This window comes from Heptranchias perlo, chromosome 14 (assembly GCF_035084215.1).
Source record: "Heptranchias perlo isolate sHepPer1 chromosome 14, sHepPer1.hap1, whole genome shotgun sequence".
Taxonomy (NCBI): Eukaryota; Metazoa; Chordata; class Chondrichthyes; order Hexanchiformes; family Hexanchidae; genus Heptranchias; species Heptranchias perlo.
In genome coordinates, this window is record NC_090338.1 from 15579852 (window position 1) to 15596210 (window position 16359).

Below are 16359 nucleotides of genomic sequence, written 5' to 3' on the forward strand. Positions count from 1 at the left end.
CCATGATATTTGATATTTGATAATTCAACAGCCTAACAGCTAGCATCTGATATAGAATGGTTTCAAAAGTAATGAATGTGTAAATATTAATAAATGTTTATAAAATTAGGAATTATTGAGAATCTTTTGTTGTTTGAGCCTGTACAACTTACAAAAGTTACGGTTTGGTAAAACATAATTTGAAAAGGTTTGAAAGTTTGTCGCTGCTGCTCAGTTTGGGTTACATCTGGTTTAGTGTCCAAACTTTGTGTTTAAACTTTACAGTGAATACAATGTGCACGGAGCTATTTTATTTTTGGTATTTGTGATGTGAGTTGCTATTTAATCAAGACTCACAGATAATGGGTTTCACTGCTTTAGATAACTTCCCTTATGAAAATGTAGATAAAATAATGGTTAAAATAAGTATTTTATTCATTTACTGTTCCCCTTGAAATGAAGGATAGATGATGATTCGAAGGTGGAAATGCAGTCCAGGGAATGGTAGTGATGAACTCCTGACTGAATGATGTAACTAATGTCACCAGAGGTCCCCTAGAAGTATCTGAATGCACAAACATTAAGTGCCTTTCTCACTTTCACAGCCACATTTGTAACCTCCCTAAATCTGTAACCTCCTCCAGCCCTACAAACCTCCGAGATAAGAACATAAGAACATAAGAAATAAGAGCAGGAGTAGGCCAATCGGCCCTTCGAGCCTGCTCCGCCATTTAATAAGATCATGTCTGGTCTGATCCTAACCTCAACACCTCAGAGATCTCAGTGATCCTCCAATTCTAGCCTCTTGCACATCCGTGATTTCAATCTCTCCACCATTGGTGGCTGTGCCTTCAGCTGCCTCGTCCCAAGATCTGGAATTCCCTCCCTGAGCCTCTCTACCTTTCTACCGCTCTCTTCCTTAAGATACTCCTTAAAACCTACCTCTGTGACCATGCTCTTGGTCACCTGTCCTAATATCTCCTCATGTGGCTGAGTATCAAATTTTGTTTGATTATACCCCTGTGAAGCAACTTGGGCAGTTTTATTACATTAAAGGCAATATATAAACGCACATTGTTGTTGTTGTCGTCGTCGTCGTCGTCGTCACATTGCACAGATAAGGCGAAGCACCTGGTGGAAAGAGGATGCAAGTCAGGTTCCAAGAGTTGGTTTATCTTTGGGCTTGATATTAGGAGGGCGGCAGGTTCGCAGCGGGGGGTCGACTGGGTGTGTGGCTAACGCACCCAGTGAAATCGGGGTGCTCCACACGCAATCACAGGCTAATTGCAGCTACTTACCTTTGCTTCCAGGTTTCGCGCTGGAAAGCTGCACAGTGGGCGGACTGCGCATGCGCAGCACAGACTGTTAGCTGGAGGAGCCCTATTTAAATGGGCGGTCCTCCACTGACTGCTGCAGAATATAGGAAAAGTTACAGCATGGAGCAGCCCAGGGGGAAGGCTGCTCCCAGGTTTAATGATGCCTCACTCCAGGTATTATTGGATGGGGTGAGGAGGAGGGGGAGGACAGAGATCTTCCCCCCAGCGGGTGGGAGGAAGCGGCCTACCTCTGCCACCAAGAAGGCCTCGAGGTGGCAGAGGAGGTCACCTGCACCACCAACATATCGCCCACCTGCATACAGTGCAGGAGGCGCTCCAATGACCTAAGCAGGTCAGCCAAAGTGAGTACACTTACTTATTCCCCTACACTCCGTCTGCCACATCACCGCCCCCACCCCACACCTCCTTCTGCACTGCCAACACTATGCTATCACATCACTCCTCACACCCACTCAAAGCTCATCCTCATCTTACCTGCACTTACTCACCTCGCCAGTACTCATCCCGCCATTACCACTCAACCCAATCCTCATACAATCTCATGGCTCCATCTCATACTCACCCTCTCATGCATCTCTTTCACGGTCAGCCTCACTCAACCTGCCACAAGCTGTGCTGCAGCCACAGGGCATGCATCACATATGTGCAGTAGGAAGCGTAAGGCAAACGTGTCGTGAGCATGAAGGGGATGCACAAGGGTGTTTGAGGGTTTGTCATGGTTTTTACTTATATTTAATTTCTGATCAACTCACATTACATATTATATTGTCACCACTACTGCCACCTCTTTGCGAATCTTGTCTTGTTTGTGCAATAATGCCCTTTCCTGAGGATCACAATGAAGACCCACACCTGATGCCACCCTTTGTGTCACTGCAGAGTGGGTGTAGGTGTATTTGCAGGGCTCTTTTGTGCAGACGACTGAGACACGTCGGCGATGTCCCCAGTGGCACCCTGGAAGGATGCGGAGGAGAAGTTGTTGAGGGCAGTGGTGACTTTGACAGCGACAGGTAAGAAGATGGTGCTTGGGCCAGCCGGGAGCAGCTCGGCATGAAGGAGGCTGCAGATGTCCACGACTACATGTCGAGTAACTCTAAGCCTCCGTGTGCACTGCTGCTCAGAGAGGTCCAGGAAGCTGAGCCTCGGTCTGTGGACCCTATGGCGAGGGTAGTGCCCTCTGCGACGCATCTCTCTCTGCCGTTGCCCTCCCTCCTGCTATGCAGGTGGATGTGTCACAGCACTGTATTGTGGAGCTCCACGTGTCAGAGGTAGAAGGCGTGGCCAGCGAGGCTGGTGATGCTGTTCGCCCTCCGAGGAGGTCATGACTGCAGCTACGGCGGGCCCCATCCGCAAGATGTACATCTGAGGGGGTCCGCAAGGTAGGTACATGTATCTGGACACCAGGGTAAGTGTGCAAGTTGGTGAATTTTATTGTTAGGAGGAGGGTGGTGGAGGCCAAACTTTGTCCAAAGTGACAGAGTGGCCTCCTGCAATGAGTGAGGGTCTCCCCCCACCACCTGTCAAATGGACCTTTGCAGCTGCCACAGGCTGATTGCTGCAACATGTCCATTTGTACTGGGAGTGTTTCCCGCAGTTCGGGAAACAATCTCAGTTCATTGCAAAATCCCACCCCTCCTAAAATATCAGGTCAATCAGGTCTGTAAACGACCTGATGTACATGTTTAATTACTTCAAGTGACACCCCACCGGCTTTAATTGCCGGCGGGAGTCCCACATGCGGAGGCTGCGTGTGCATGTCAGAGCATCACTGGGGAACTCGGAAGTGGGCGGGTTGGAGCCGGGCTCCGGACCCCCCCCCCCGGAATCCTCGATTTTTGCAGCCCCCCCGCTACGAACGTACCCGCTCGGGGGTGCGAAAATTAAGCACTTTGTAACAGTGTGTTTTTAGACAAGGGGAGGTCGGACGCAGGAACCACCTGACATCCCCACACCTCAAGGAACCCTGTCACAGGACTAATGGGGTGGAGTCCTGACATAAATGTATCCTTCCCCAATTTCTCTCCCGCTCGCTCCTGTCCACCCCGATACTGCCCCCTGTAGACCAGGAGTCGCAAGGACATGTGAAGCCTATATTTTCTGCAACATGGAATTTAACCAACTGCTCAATCAAGGACCCTTGCCAGATTCTTGGGATTGTCATGGAATTCAGTGGCCTGCTCCCTGCAGATTGTTGTCACTTCGCTGAGTATGTGGACCCTAATATAGACAGCTTTATTCAAATTGTATGTAGTGGCCAAATGTTACTAGATGTTACATTTTCCATCAATAAGAATAAGAATAAAACCGGACGGACCACCCGGCATCGGACCACTAGGCACCGGACACGACAAAGGCAAACCAAGCCCATTCGACCCTGCAAAGTCCTCCTCACTAACATCTGGGGACTTGTGCCAAAATTGGGAGAGCTGTCCCACAGACCAGTCAAGCAACAGCCTGACATAGCCATACTGACAAAATCATACCTTTCAGGCAACATCCCAGACTCTTCCATCACCATCCCTGGGTATGTCCTGTCCCACCGGCAGGACAAGCTGACCAAAGGTGGCGGCACAGTAATATCCAGTCAGGAGGGAGTGGCCCTGGGAGTCCTCAAAATTGACTCTGGACCCCATGAAATCTCATGGGCAAGGAAACCTCCTGCTGATTACCACCTACCGCCCTCCCTCAGCTGATGAATCAGTCCTCCTCCATGTTGAACACCACTTGGAGGAAGCACTGAGGGTAGCAAGGGCACAGAATGTACTCTGGGTGGGGGACTTCAATGTCCATCACCAAGAGTGGCTCGGTAGCACCACTACTGACTGAGCTGGCCGAGTCCTGAAGGACATAGCTGCCAGACTGGGCCTGCGACAGGTGGTGAGCGAACCAACACGAGGGAAAAACATACTTGACCTCGTCCTCACCAATCTACTTGTCGCAAATGCATCTGTCCATGACAGTATTGGTAGGAGTGACCACCGCACAGTCCTTGTGGAGATGAAGTCCCGTCTTCGCACTGAGGACACGATCCAAGGTGTTGTGTGGCACTACCACCATGCTAAATGGGATAGATTCAGAACAGATCTAGCAGCTCAAAACTAGGCATCCATGAGGCGCTGTGGGCCATCAGCAGCCACAGAATTGTATTCCAGCACAATCTGTAACCTCATGGCCCGGCATATTCCTCACCCAACCATTACCAACAAGCCGGGGATCAGCCCTGGTTCAATGAGGCGTGTAGAAGAGCATGCCAGGAGCAGCACCAGGTGTACCTAAAAATGAGGTGCCAACCTGTTGAAGCGACAACTCAGGACTACATGCATGCTAAATAGCGGAAGTAACATGCTATAGACAGTGCTAAGTGATTCCACAGCCAACGGATCAGATTAAAGCTCTGCAGTCCTGCCACATCCAGTCGTGAATGGTGGTGGACAATTAAACAACTAACGGGAGGAGGAGGCTCTGCAAACATCCCCATCCTCAATGATGGTGGAGTCCAGCACGTGAGTGCAAAAGACAAGGCTGAAGTATTTGCAACCATCTTCAGCCAGAAGTGCCAAGTAGCTGATCCATCTCGGCCTCCTCCCGATATCCCCACGATCACAGAAGCCAATCTTCAGCCAATTCGATTCACTCCACTTGATATCAAGAAACGGCTGAGTGCACTGGATACAGCAAAGGCTCTGGGCCCCGACAACATCCTGGCTGTAGTGCTGAAGATTGTGCTCCAGAACTAGCTGCGCCTCTAGCCAAGCTGTTCCAGTACAGCAACAACACTGGCATCTACCCGACAATGTGGAAAATTGCCCAGGTATGTCCTGTCCACAAAAAGCAGGACAAATCCAATCCGGCCAATTACCGCCCCATCAGTCTACTCTCAATCATCAGCAAAGTGATGGAAGGTGTCGTCGACAGTGCTATCAAGCGGCACTTACTCACCAATAACCTGCTCACCGATGCTCAGTTTGGTTCCGCCAGGACCATTCGGCACCAGATCTCATTACAGCCTTGGTCCAAACATGGACCAAAGAGCTGAATTCCAGAGGTGAGGTGAGAGTGACTGCCCTTGACATCAATGCAGCATTGACCGAATGTGGCACCAAGGAGCCCTAGTAAAATTGAAGTCAATGGGAATCAGGGGGAAAACTCTCCAGTGGCTGGAATCATACCTAGCACAAAGGAAGATGGTAGTGGTTGTTGGAGGCCAATCATCTCAGCCCCAGGACTTTGCTGCAAGAGTTCCTCAGGGCAGTGTCCTAGGCCCAACCATCTTCAGCTGCTTCATCAATGACCTTCCCTCCATCATAAGGTCAGAAATGGGGATGTTCGCTGATGATTGCACAGTGTTCAGTTCCATTCACAACCCCTCAGATAATGAAACAGTCCGAGCCCGCATGCAGCAAGACCTGGACAACATCCAGGTTTGTGCACATAAATGGCAAGTAACATTCGCGCCAGACAAGTGCCAGGCAATGACCATCTCCAACAAGAGAGGGTCTAACCACCTCTCCTTGACATTCAATGGCATTACCATCGCCGAATCCCCCACCATCAACATCCTGGGGGTCACCATTGACCAGAAACTTAACTGGACCAGCCATATAAATACTGTGGCTACAAGAGCAGGTCAGAGGCTGGGTATTGTGCGGCGAGTGACTCACCTCCTGACTCCCCAAAGCCTTTCCACCATCTACAAGGCACAAGTCAGGAGTGTGATGGAATACTCTCCACTTGCCTGGATGAGTGCTGCTCCAACAACACTCAAGAAGGTCGACACCATCCAGGACAAAGCAGCCCGCTTGATTGGCACTCCATCCACCACCCTAAACATTCACTCCCTTCACCACCGGCGCTCTGTGGCTGCAGTGTGCACAGTCCACAGGATGCACTGCAGCAAATCCCTGGTGTTCACGGTAGGGGAAGACACATTCTGTCACGCTGACCTACAGCCAGATTATGGCAACGTGGGAAATCCTGCCTCCCTTTGTTTTTGGTGCTCCTTCGACAGCACCTCCCAAACCCGCGACCTCTACCACCTAGACGGACACGAGCAGCAGGCACATGGGAAAAACACCACCTGCACATTCCCCTCCAAGTCACACACCATCCCAACTTGGAAATATATCACTGTTCCTTCATCGTTGCTGGGTCAAAATCTTGGAACTCCCTCCCTAACAGCACTGTGGGAGAACCTTCACCACACAGACCGCAGTGGTTCAAGAAGGCGGCTCACCACCACGTTCTGAATGGCAATTAGGGATGGGCAATAAATGCCAGCCTCGCCAGCGACGCCCACACCCCATGGACGAATTTTAAAAAATATCGCCAGAGCAATGCTGGAACACAAAGCACAGCAGCATATTCCCGGCATCCAGCGTTGCATGGTGTGCGGGAGGGGATTTAAGTTTCAAAGATGTTTCTGAAGCAAATCAATTCATCATGAGATGATCAATCACACGGCCAAATTTGTAATTTTTCAAAAGTTGCCCCTCCTCTTCAGCTGCCTCGCAGGTAGCCAGTCCTGATCTGCTGTTGCACGTGCTCGAGAACTGCAGCAATCTTCTTCCTCCCTCTCCCAGGTGGGTTCCTCGGATCAAAGCACGAATCCTGCTGGGAGCTGCCATAATTATGGAAATTAGGCTGGCCTCAGGAAATTCCCTGGTGTTTGCGGTAGGGGAAGACAGAGTCTGTCACGCTGACCTACAGCCAGATTATGGCAACGTGGGAAATCCTGCCTCCCTTTGTTATAGGTACTCCTGTGGGTAGCCTGGTCACCGGTGGTCCAGGAGAAGCAACAACTTACTGTGCATTGCACAAGAGGAGAGGAGACCACCTTTGGAGATCACTGACTTGATTTTTGATCCTGAAGTGATATGATTGCAACAGTATCGTATTCAATTTTAGGAAAATACTGATTATTGTGATGATATTCCAAATTTCTTAACAATATGGGAGCAACGATTCCCCTTCCGCACTCCCGGTAAATGCTGGAAATACATATTGTGAAATTGGACACCACCAGCCCACAAAGTCAGAGTGCAGTGGCATAAATTTACCCTCTAATGTCCTAAAGTATCATTGGATTAGGCCTGATTATTCCAGACAGACAGCTCTTCACAGGGGTGTGTCTGTGTCATTGCTGAAACCATTGAATATAAAAAAGTGACTGTAACTAAACAAAGTCCAATATTAATAATTCCAAACATGGGATTAAGGAGTTGTGATTTGATCGTAAAATGTTTACATTGTTATTCTTTCTAGCAGGAAACCCAAATCATATTTATTTTTTGGATGAGAGAGATGACGTTTCATTAAAAGGACCAGACAATCCTGGAAATGACCATGTTGTCTGGGAATGGAAACCACACTCAGGGCAACCAATCCAGGAGATGGCTACTTTTTACAAAAGAATTTCGGGCTGGTGGAGCGTACAATGGAGCGATCACTTTAGAAACAGCAACTTGTACTCGAAGATACAGCTAGATCCTGGGACCATTGATCTAAGAATTAGAAATTCCAGATTTGAATTTGCGGGATTGTTCATCTTGACTCAGAAATGGTCGAGAATTATCCTGAAACAGTATGAAATATTTGGGGTCAGAGGTGAGTGGGACAAAGACTAGAAAAGGTTCAAGAATATGATTCTCTGTAAATAATTTCATCTGTAAAGATAAGAGATTGCCAGGATCACGTGAGATTTATATCACCCAGTGCAGAGTGCATCTCTCATTAAAACAACCAGGGGGAAGATTTTGTTCATTATTTCTCCTGACATTTTGATAATTTCACCAGAAATAGCAAACCAAGGAAATCTGTCCACCAGAGAGTATTATGGTCTGTACAATGATGCACTCTCTAACACGTACTGAATTCTTTCACTAAACCAATGGATCACTTGTAGTAATAGGCCTCAGGATTATGGAACAAGTGTAGGATTGTCCAGTATAACTGCTCCTGATTGCTATTCGATGTGTCACTTAGTTGAGGTCCCAGAGGATGTCAAGTGTCCATGGAACTTGTACTCTGTCAAGGAGTTAACACCTTCAGGGAATGAGGGAGAAACATGGCAATGAAAAATAGATAAACTGTATCAACTCAATAATATTTAAAACCATTAGTACAAATTAATCAAAAAAATTAACTTCTGCCAACTAAGAATATTACTAAACAATGACATATTGTGGTTGGTTGATGTGTTTAACATCTAAATGAGGCTCAGGTCACTGTCAAATGAAGTTGATACAAAATATAATCCAATCATGAAGTGTCACAGAGGCGAAAATATGATCCTGACTGTACTCGCCCTGGACCATTGCTCCTGAGGTGTAGACCCCAAATGAACCAGAATGAGTTGACCATAATAGAAAATCAACTCATTTACAATTTTTAGTGCTGCTCATGGTAAACAGTGCATGGTACACGGGGAATGCCACATGGGTCGGGCACTAGGGTGTTGGGCGTCAGCAACCAATTGATGCCATTATTTTTTTGGCCTGGACTTGGAAAAAAGTCCCTGTTGAAGATTTGATTATGACTTGTCATGTTGTCGGTGGGACTGAAAGTAAGGGTGGGCATTTTTAGAACAAGCCTCTCCTGAAGTGCTGTTCCATTTTCGATGCACAATGATTGGAGCCGTGTCCAGATGCATTTTGGGAGCCCCATAATTTAAATCACTTCTGGGGCTGTAATGACCTTTGATGAGGATTTTGTGCATAGATTCCCAGTGCATGTATCGGGAGGTCTTACTGAAGTGTGCTCGGCACATTGAGAACACAGTAGGCTTTGAGCCTATTCCATGTCTGATAATATGGTCGCTACATTTCCAGCACACCCTCCTCTGATGAGTTTCCATCACCTGTCCATTGTGGTGTGGGCATCCCACAAATGCCATCGAAACTGTGTAACCTTGACCTGACCCAGGATATTCCGGCAGGCTCAGGAGTAAAGGTCACCGGCCCCGCTCTGCCACACTTCTGCTGGTGGAGCAGGACTGAGAATCTTCGGCCCCACTGTGTTATTCTACGGCTTAGATGCACCTGGGTGTAATCTGGTCTGACCCTTTAATGAAACAAGGTACAAATGCTGATAATGGGTACATCTTAATGTCAGTTAGAACTTAATTGTTCCAGCATGCAACTACTTACAGTAAACTGTACAACGTCTGTTTTATCTGTTTTTCACAGTTGAGTCAAACCCACAGAGTGCTGTGGTGGGCAGTGACATTATACTCAGCTGCACCATCTCCAAACTCTCAGATACAGTCAGTCTTCAATGGAAACAAAGCGACTCATCTCAGCAGAACAGGAGGAACACTGATCAGATCCGAATAAAGAACACAGTCTATTTCATCATCAGACATGTTGCAGTAGAGGATAAGGAGTTGTACGTGTGTGAAGTGCAGACAAATGGATCCATCCTTATCAAAGGAAAAGCTGATTTTTCCATGACCCAATGTAAGTACAGTTATCTTACAGTCGATCTTGAACTTTTACTAATATAAAACTGTTACATACAAAGTGGAGTCATACATGTCAAACATCAACACTTCATGCTGACAGTCAGCATGTGGGTTCCTGGTGCACATATCAGTATTGAACAAAATACTGGCCTCTCTCCCCTCAATGCCACCCCTAACTGAGTTCTGCTGCTATTTGAAGTGATTCTAGCTGCTGCATACACTAGACTTCAAATAGATTTAATCGAGGTGTTCAAAAGTATGATTTAGTGTGTATGGATTTTCATGAGGCATTCAATAAGGTATTTCACAAGGTGTTTGTTACAAACATTCAGGTTTATGTTTTGAGGAAAGGGACCTCTTTCAGATAGAAAGGTGGTTCAAGGGCAAGAAGTAAAAGGCTGGTGTTCAATGAACCTTGCTCAGATTAGAGAAGGGCTTGAAATCTTGTGCCACAGAAGTCAGTCCTAGTCTCACTTTTGTTCTCTGTATATGGATGTTTTGTGCTGGAAGTAGGGAGCACAATATCAAAAAGGATGCAAAATCACAGAATTCGGCAAACAGCAAGAAGGATTGAGAAAGAGAGGATAATATAGACAGGTTAGTAGAATGGGCAGACAGGTGACAGATGCCGGTTAATATGGAGAAGTGTGTGGTCATGCATTTTGGAAAAAAATCAAGGAATGAGAGTTTATATTTAATGAAAAAATGTTGAAGTGGGTGGAGGAACAAAGAGACCAAAGGATTTAAATATATAATTCCCTGATAGTGTCAATGCAGGTAGATAAAGCCATAAAAAGGCCAATATTATTTTGTGTTTTCTAATTATGGGCATAAAGTACAACAGTAAAGGAATAATAATAAACTTGTGCACAGCAATTTTTAGGCTGCAGTAAGAGTGCAGTTTTGGGTCCACCATTATAGAAAGCACATTGAAGCCATAGAGAGTGGACAGTGTAGATTCTCCAGGGTGACACCAGAGATGGAAGCTATAGTTCTGAGAAGAGAATTGAGATACTAGGACAATTTCTACTGGAGCAGAAAAAGTCAAGAGGAGATTTAAAAGAGATTTATTTGATTGGAAAAATAGGGAAAGATTATTTCCTCTGGTTGGGGACTCAGTGCCAAGAGAACATCAATTTCAAACTGTAGTAAGAGAATGAACGGAAAGATTAGAAGAAATTTAATTTTGCAGAGGTTTGTTGGAGCATGGAATGCTTTGTTACAGGGAATAGTTGAGGCATGGACAATTGCAGCTTTGAAAGGAAAAGTAGCTGAATATGTAAATCAGAGGAAGGTGCAGAGCTATGAGGAGAGAGCAGGATAGTGGAGTTAGTTTGAATTTCTGTTGTCAAGGGTCACAGTGGGCTGAATGATCTCCTTCGTGCTGTAAAATTCCATGGGGGTAATTTTGACATTGTTCAAATTCTGAAGCCGAGTGGTCCTGGCGGATCCCAAACTGAGCATCGGTGAGCAGGTTATTGGTGAGTAAGTGCCACTTGAACCATTGTCAATGCTACCTTCCATCACTTTGTTGATAATTGAGAGTAGACTGATGGGACGGTAATTGGCCGGTTTGGATTTGTCCTGCTTTTTGTGGACAGGACATAACTGGGCAATTTTTCACATTGTTGGGTAGATGCCAGTGTTGTAGTTGTACTGGAACAGCTTGGCTGGAGGCGGGGTTAGTTCTGGAGCACAAGTTTTCAGCACTACAGCCGGGATGTTCTCGGGGCCCATATCCTTTGCTGTATCCAGTGCACCCTGCCGTTTCTTGATATCATGTGGAGTAAATAGAATTGGCCGAAGACTGGCTTCTGTAATGGTGGGGATCTCCAGAGGAGGCCGAGATGAACCATCCACTTGGCACTTCTGGCTGAAGATGTTTGCAATCCTGCAGCCTTGTCTTTTGCACTCATGTGCTGGGCTCTGCCATCATTGAGGATGAGCCTCCTCCAGTCATAACCAGAGAATCACCTGCAATGGCTTCCCTTCCCTCACCTGCACCATTACCTCTGGAGTCCCCAAGGATCTGTCCTTGGACCCCTTGTATTTCTCATCTACATGCTGCCCCACAGCGACATCATTCGAAAACACAATGTTAGGTTCCACATGTACGCTGACGACACCAAGTTCTACCTCACCACCGCCTCTCTCAACCCCTCCAATGCCTCTCATTTGCCACACTGCTTGTCCGACATCCATAAATGGATGAGCAAAAATTTCATACAACTAAATATTGGGAAGAACGAAGCCATTATCTTTACTCCCAGCCACAAACTCTGCTCCCTAGCCACTGATTCCATTCCTCTCCCGGGCTATTGTCTGAGGCTGAACCACACCGTTCACAACCTTGGTGTCCTATTTGACCCTGAGATGAGCTTCCGATCACCTATCCACTCCATCATAAAGACCGCCTACTTCCATCTCCGTAACATCGCCCATCTCCATCCCGTCTCAGCTCATCTGCTGCTGATGCTCTCATACATGCCTTTGTTACCTCTAGAATCGTCTATTCCAATGCTCTCCTGGCCGCTCTCCCAACGTCCACCCTCCATAAACTTGAGCTTATTCAAAACTCTGTGGCCCATATCCTAACTCGCACCAGGTCCCGTTCACCCATCACCCTGTGCCCGCTGACCTAAATTGGCTCCTGATCCGGGAACGCCTCAATTTTAAAATTCTCATCCTTCTTTTCAAATCCGTCCACGGCCATGCCCCTTCCCATGTCTGTAACCTCCTTCAGCCCTACAACTCTCCAAGATCTCTGATCTCCTCCAATTCTTGCCTCTTACTCATCCCCAATTTTAATGCTCCACCATTGGCGGCCGTGCCTTCAGCTACCTAGGCCCTAAGCTCTGGAATTCCCTCCCTAAACCTCTCCGCTTCTCTACCTCACTCTCCTCCATTGAGATGCTCCTTAAAAACTACCTCTTTGACCAAGCTTTTGGTCACATGTCCTAATATCTCCTTATATGGCTCAGAGTCAAATTTTGTTTGATAATGGTCCTGTGGAGCGCATTGGGACGTTTTATTACGTTAAAGGCGCTATATAAATAAAAGTTGTTGTTGTTGTTGTTGTTGGAAGCCATATTTGGGCCATCGCAAAATTCGACACAACCTGCAGCCGCCACCTGCAGGACTCCATGTTACTGACCGAACCTCTGAACACTGGGCCTGTGATGTCATGGTCTCATCCACGGCACAAAAATCTCATCATATTAAAAATCAAAAAAGTTTCATTTTTATAAATTTCCACTGCCTTTTGTGAATTGAATTCATCCAAGCTTTACCATTCTTAAACAGTTCATAGCTTTGAAAAAATGTTATCAAATGCAGTTATGATGATCAAAACCCAATTAGTTTTATATAATTGTGGGCGGTAATTATTCTGGCTTTTCTCTGTCTCTCAGTAACTGTAAAATTCTCACACTTTGTTCTCTGTCTTTCTATTGCAGATTTAGATGGTGAGAATTACACACTTTATCGATCAGGCACAGGTCACAGTGAACTCCGCCTGATTTGCTATGATTATTATAATAATTATGATCATTCTTACGATACTGCTGAATGGACCTGGAGGACACTTCATCTTCAGAATCAGGAGAAAAAAATAGCATCTGCTTCGAAATCTGAGCTCATCAATGTAAACAGGACCTACTTTGGGAATCGACTGGTTCCCACAATGGCAAATTTTAATGGCAAGAACTTCAGTCTCAGGATTGTCCCTGTACTGTTTGAAGATGCCGGAGTTTACACATGTTCTCTGGGATCAACTAAATATGTGATCATTAAACTAATCACAGTTAAAGGTAGGAGGCAGAATTTTGTTGTTTTGAATGATAAAGTCATTGTTTAAAATCTAAATGATTTTCTTGTTTACACAGTCACAGCTGAACCATCTGATGGATTGACTGAGGGAGACACCGTTACCCTGACCTGCTCTGTCTCTGATGTCACTGAATCAATCAGACTTGTTTGGATCAATAGTGATGGCAAAACTGTTGGAGAAAAAACATTGAATGGATGGAATGGGGAAGAGAAATCATTGAGACTCAATATTCAGAAAGCTGACAGAGGCAGAGGGAACTGGATATGTGCTTTGTTTTATCAAAACAGGCCCCTGGTTTTAGTCCCGTACTATCTGGAGCCCAGTGGTAAGTGGCTCATGTTTTGCTCTTTATACTTATATTCTCGATAGAATATTCTTGTCACTTATTGGTCTTTTTTCCAGAAGTAACCCATCCTTTAAATCCTGTGTGTGAGGCTCTACCAGTGGTGCAGAGCCTCAGAAAATTTACCTTGAGATAACTCAGCACAGCCTGGGATCGAGTCTGGAAACTTCCTGGTCTGTATGTCTCAGCTACGTTCTTGGTAAACACACTGAGCCAGGGCAGGCATTTATTTTTTGACAGCAAAATGAAGCTGTTGCCATTCGTTTCCTGAACAAAATCAATCAGAATGCCGAGGCAGAATGTCCAAATAAATCACAGCAAAATGTAATTCCCAGCTGCAAACATTGCAATTGAAACTCTCCACTCTTCAGGCTCAGAGAAACTCTTCTTTTCTGCCTCTCTCAGCTGATCCTGGAAACATCTGTGTCTCATCACTCTCATTCTAACTTAGGGCCAGTGCATTGTGAGTGTAAAAGCAGGAAACTCGAGGCTGCAGTGTCACTGGTCCTCATTATAATATGTATAAATGAGCTCATTTGGGATCTACACAGGCAGATCGTGGGAAAGGTAAAAATGTTCAAGGGGAATCGGGCGGATTGATTTTGGGGTGGAAAACCAAAGGAAACAGCTTCTTCCCCATTTCGCTCGCAGAGTCAGTGAGTACTGTTTGGGAGTTCCATTTTAGGTACAAACCTGTTCATACGTCCAGCCTTTTATAAGATTATACAAAAGAGACATATGCTGGAATTGGGAAAAGCAGAGACAATGCCACCCTATTGCCAAGCCTAGCACCCACCTTATGTGAGTGTGTGAACACGCATTATGCAGATATCTTGTGTTGACAGTGTGCTAATTTTTACAATGTTTCTGTACATTTGAAAAGTGGGTGAACAGTTGTTAGAGAGCTGGGCATTTTCGCACTTTGATGCTCCATCAAACTTGCAGTGAAGTGCTGATAGCATGAATTGGAAGGTAAGATTATAAAAGAAGGCAAAGTGTGAGCACGTTTACCTTAGCAACCCTTGGGAGATCAGCAAATGTCTTCCTCATCTACTCCTAGGATCACTAAGCAATGTCTAAGATGGGGATGAGGAGGAAGCAGAGGAGGCAGAGGCTGTCTTGATTTTTTGGTCAAAACATTCCATGGACACTTTGCTTTTGTTATCGAGGATCACAATGGAGGCTGTGGGAAAGAGAGGTCTGAAGAGGTGGTATATTGTGGATGAGGAGAGATTGAAGTGGTGCAGGATGACCCTGGAGTGTTAGGGATATTTGCTCACAGGGCGATATTATGAAATGGTCCAGAATATGCTCCCCACCATATGGAGGGTGAGAAAGTTCACCTAAAGTTCTGGACCTTTTTTCGTTTGTCACCTGTATCACACTAGTTATCTGTGGAAAACCAGAAAATAGATGAGTTTGAAAAATGCAGCTGGCTATTTCCAAGTATATATTTCCCTCCTTTTCCTTATCCACACACTGCTCCTCGGTGACATCATGCACAGGATCAACTTCCATATGTATGTTGAGGACACCCAGCTCTCCCTCTCCACTTTTTCCCTTGAACCCAAGACTAACATTGATGCAACAGCCTTCAGCCACTGTCTGGAATTACCACAAAATCTCTCCACCTCTTCATTTCTCTGTGCTCGTTTAAATATATTCTCTAAGCCAATTTTTTTGAATGTTCAGTCGCATCTCCTCATTTTCACCCTCTGAGATCTCTGCGCTCCTCCAATTCTGGCCTCTTGCACATTCCCGATTTTCATCGCTCCACCATTGACGGCCTTGCCTTCAGCTGCGCAGACCTAAGCTGTGGAATTCCCTCCCTAAACCTATCCGTGTCTCTACCTCGCTTTGCTCCTTTAAGACACTCCTTAAAACCTGCCTTTTTGACCAAGCTTTTGGTCATCTTTCCTAATATCTCCTTATGTGGTTTGGTTTAACATTCTTTTTGAATACACTCCTGTGAAGTGCCTTGGGACGTTTTACTTCGTTAAATGCGCTATATATTCAAGTTGTTGTTGTTGATGTTGTTCTATTTTAATGCTTTCATCTATTTTCCCACTCTTTGTAAAGTACCTTGGAACATTTTCTTCATTAAAAGTGCCAAATAAATGTAAGGTTTTGTTTTGTTAAAGCTCTGAGAGCTGAGGGAATGTCAGAAAAACAATAATTCATTATAATAACTATATAGGAAAGTGAATATTTTCTATACAGTTTATTACTGGGGTGTGTATGTGCTGTGTCACTTCTGAAATCATAGTATGATACTGCACAGAAGGAGGCCATTTGGCCCATTGTGCCTGAGTTGGCACTTTGGCAGAGCTAACCAATTAGTCTCACTCCCCTGCTCTTTCCCCATAGCCCTGTAAATATTTTCACTTCAACTATTTATCCAATTCCCTTTTGA

At 45.6% G+C, this 16359-nt stretch overlaps 1 protein-coding gene across 1 annotated transcript in view; it reads left to right on the top strand.

Moving 5' to 3' along the window:
- Positions 1–16359, top strand: part of LOC137332064 (uncharacterized) — a 46534-nt gene that overhangs the window by 13355 nt on the left and 16820 nt on the right. Inside the window, exons 3-6 of the mRNA XM_067995788.1 lie at positions 7578–7919; positions 9500–9769; positions 13230–13583; positions 13659–13928. Of these exons, the coding sequence (XP_067851889.1) occupies positions 7578–7919; positions 9500–9769; positions 13230–13583; positions 13659–13928 (1236 nt within the window). The remainder of the gene's footprint in view (positions 1–7577; positions 7920–9499; positions 9770–13229; positions 13584–13658; positions 13929–16359) is intronic.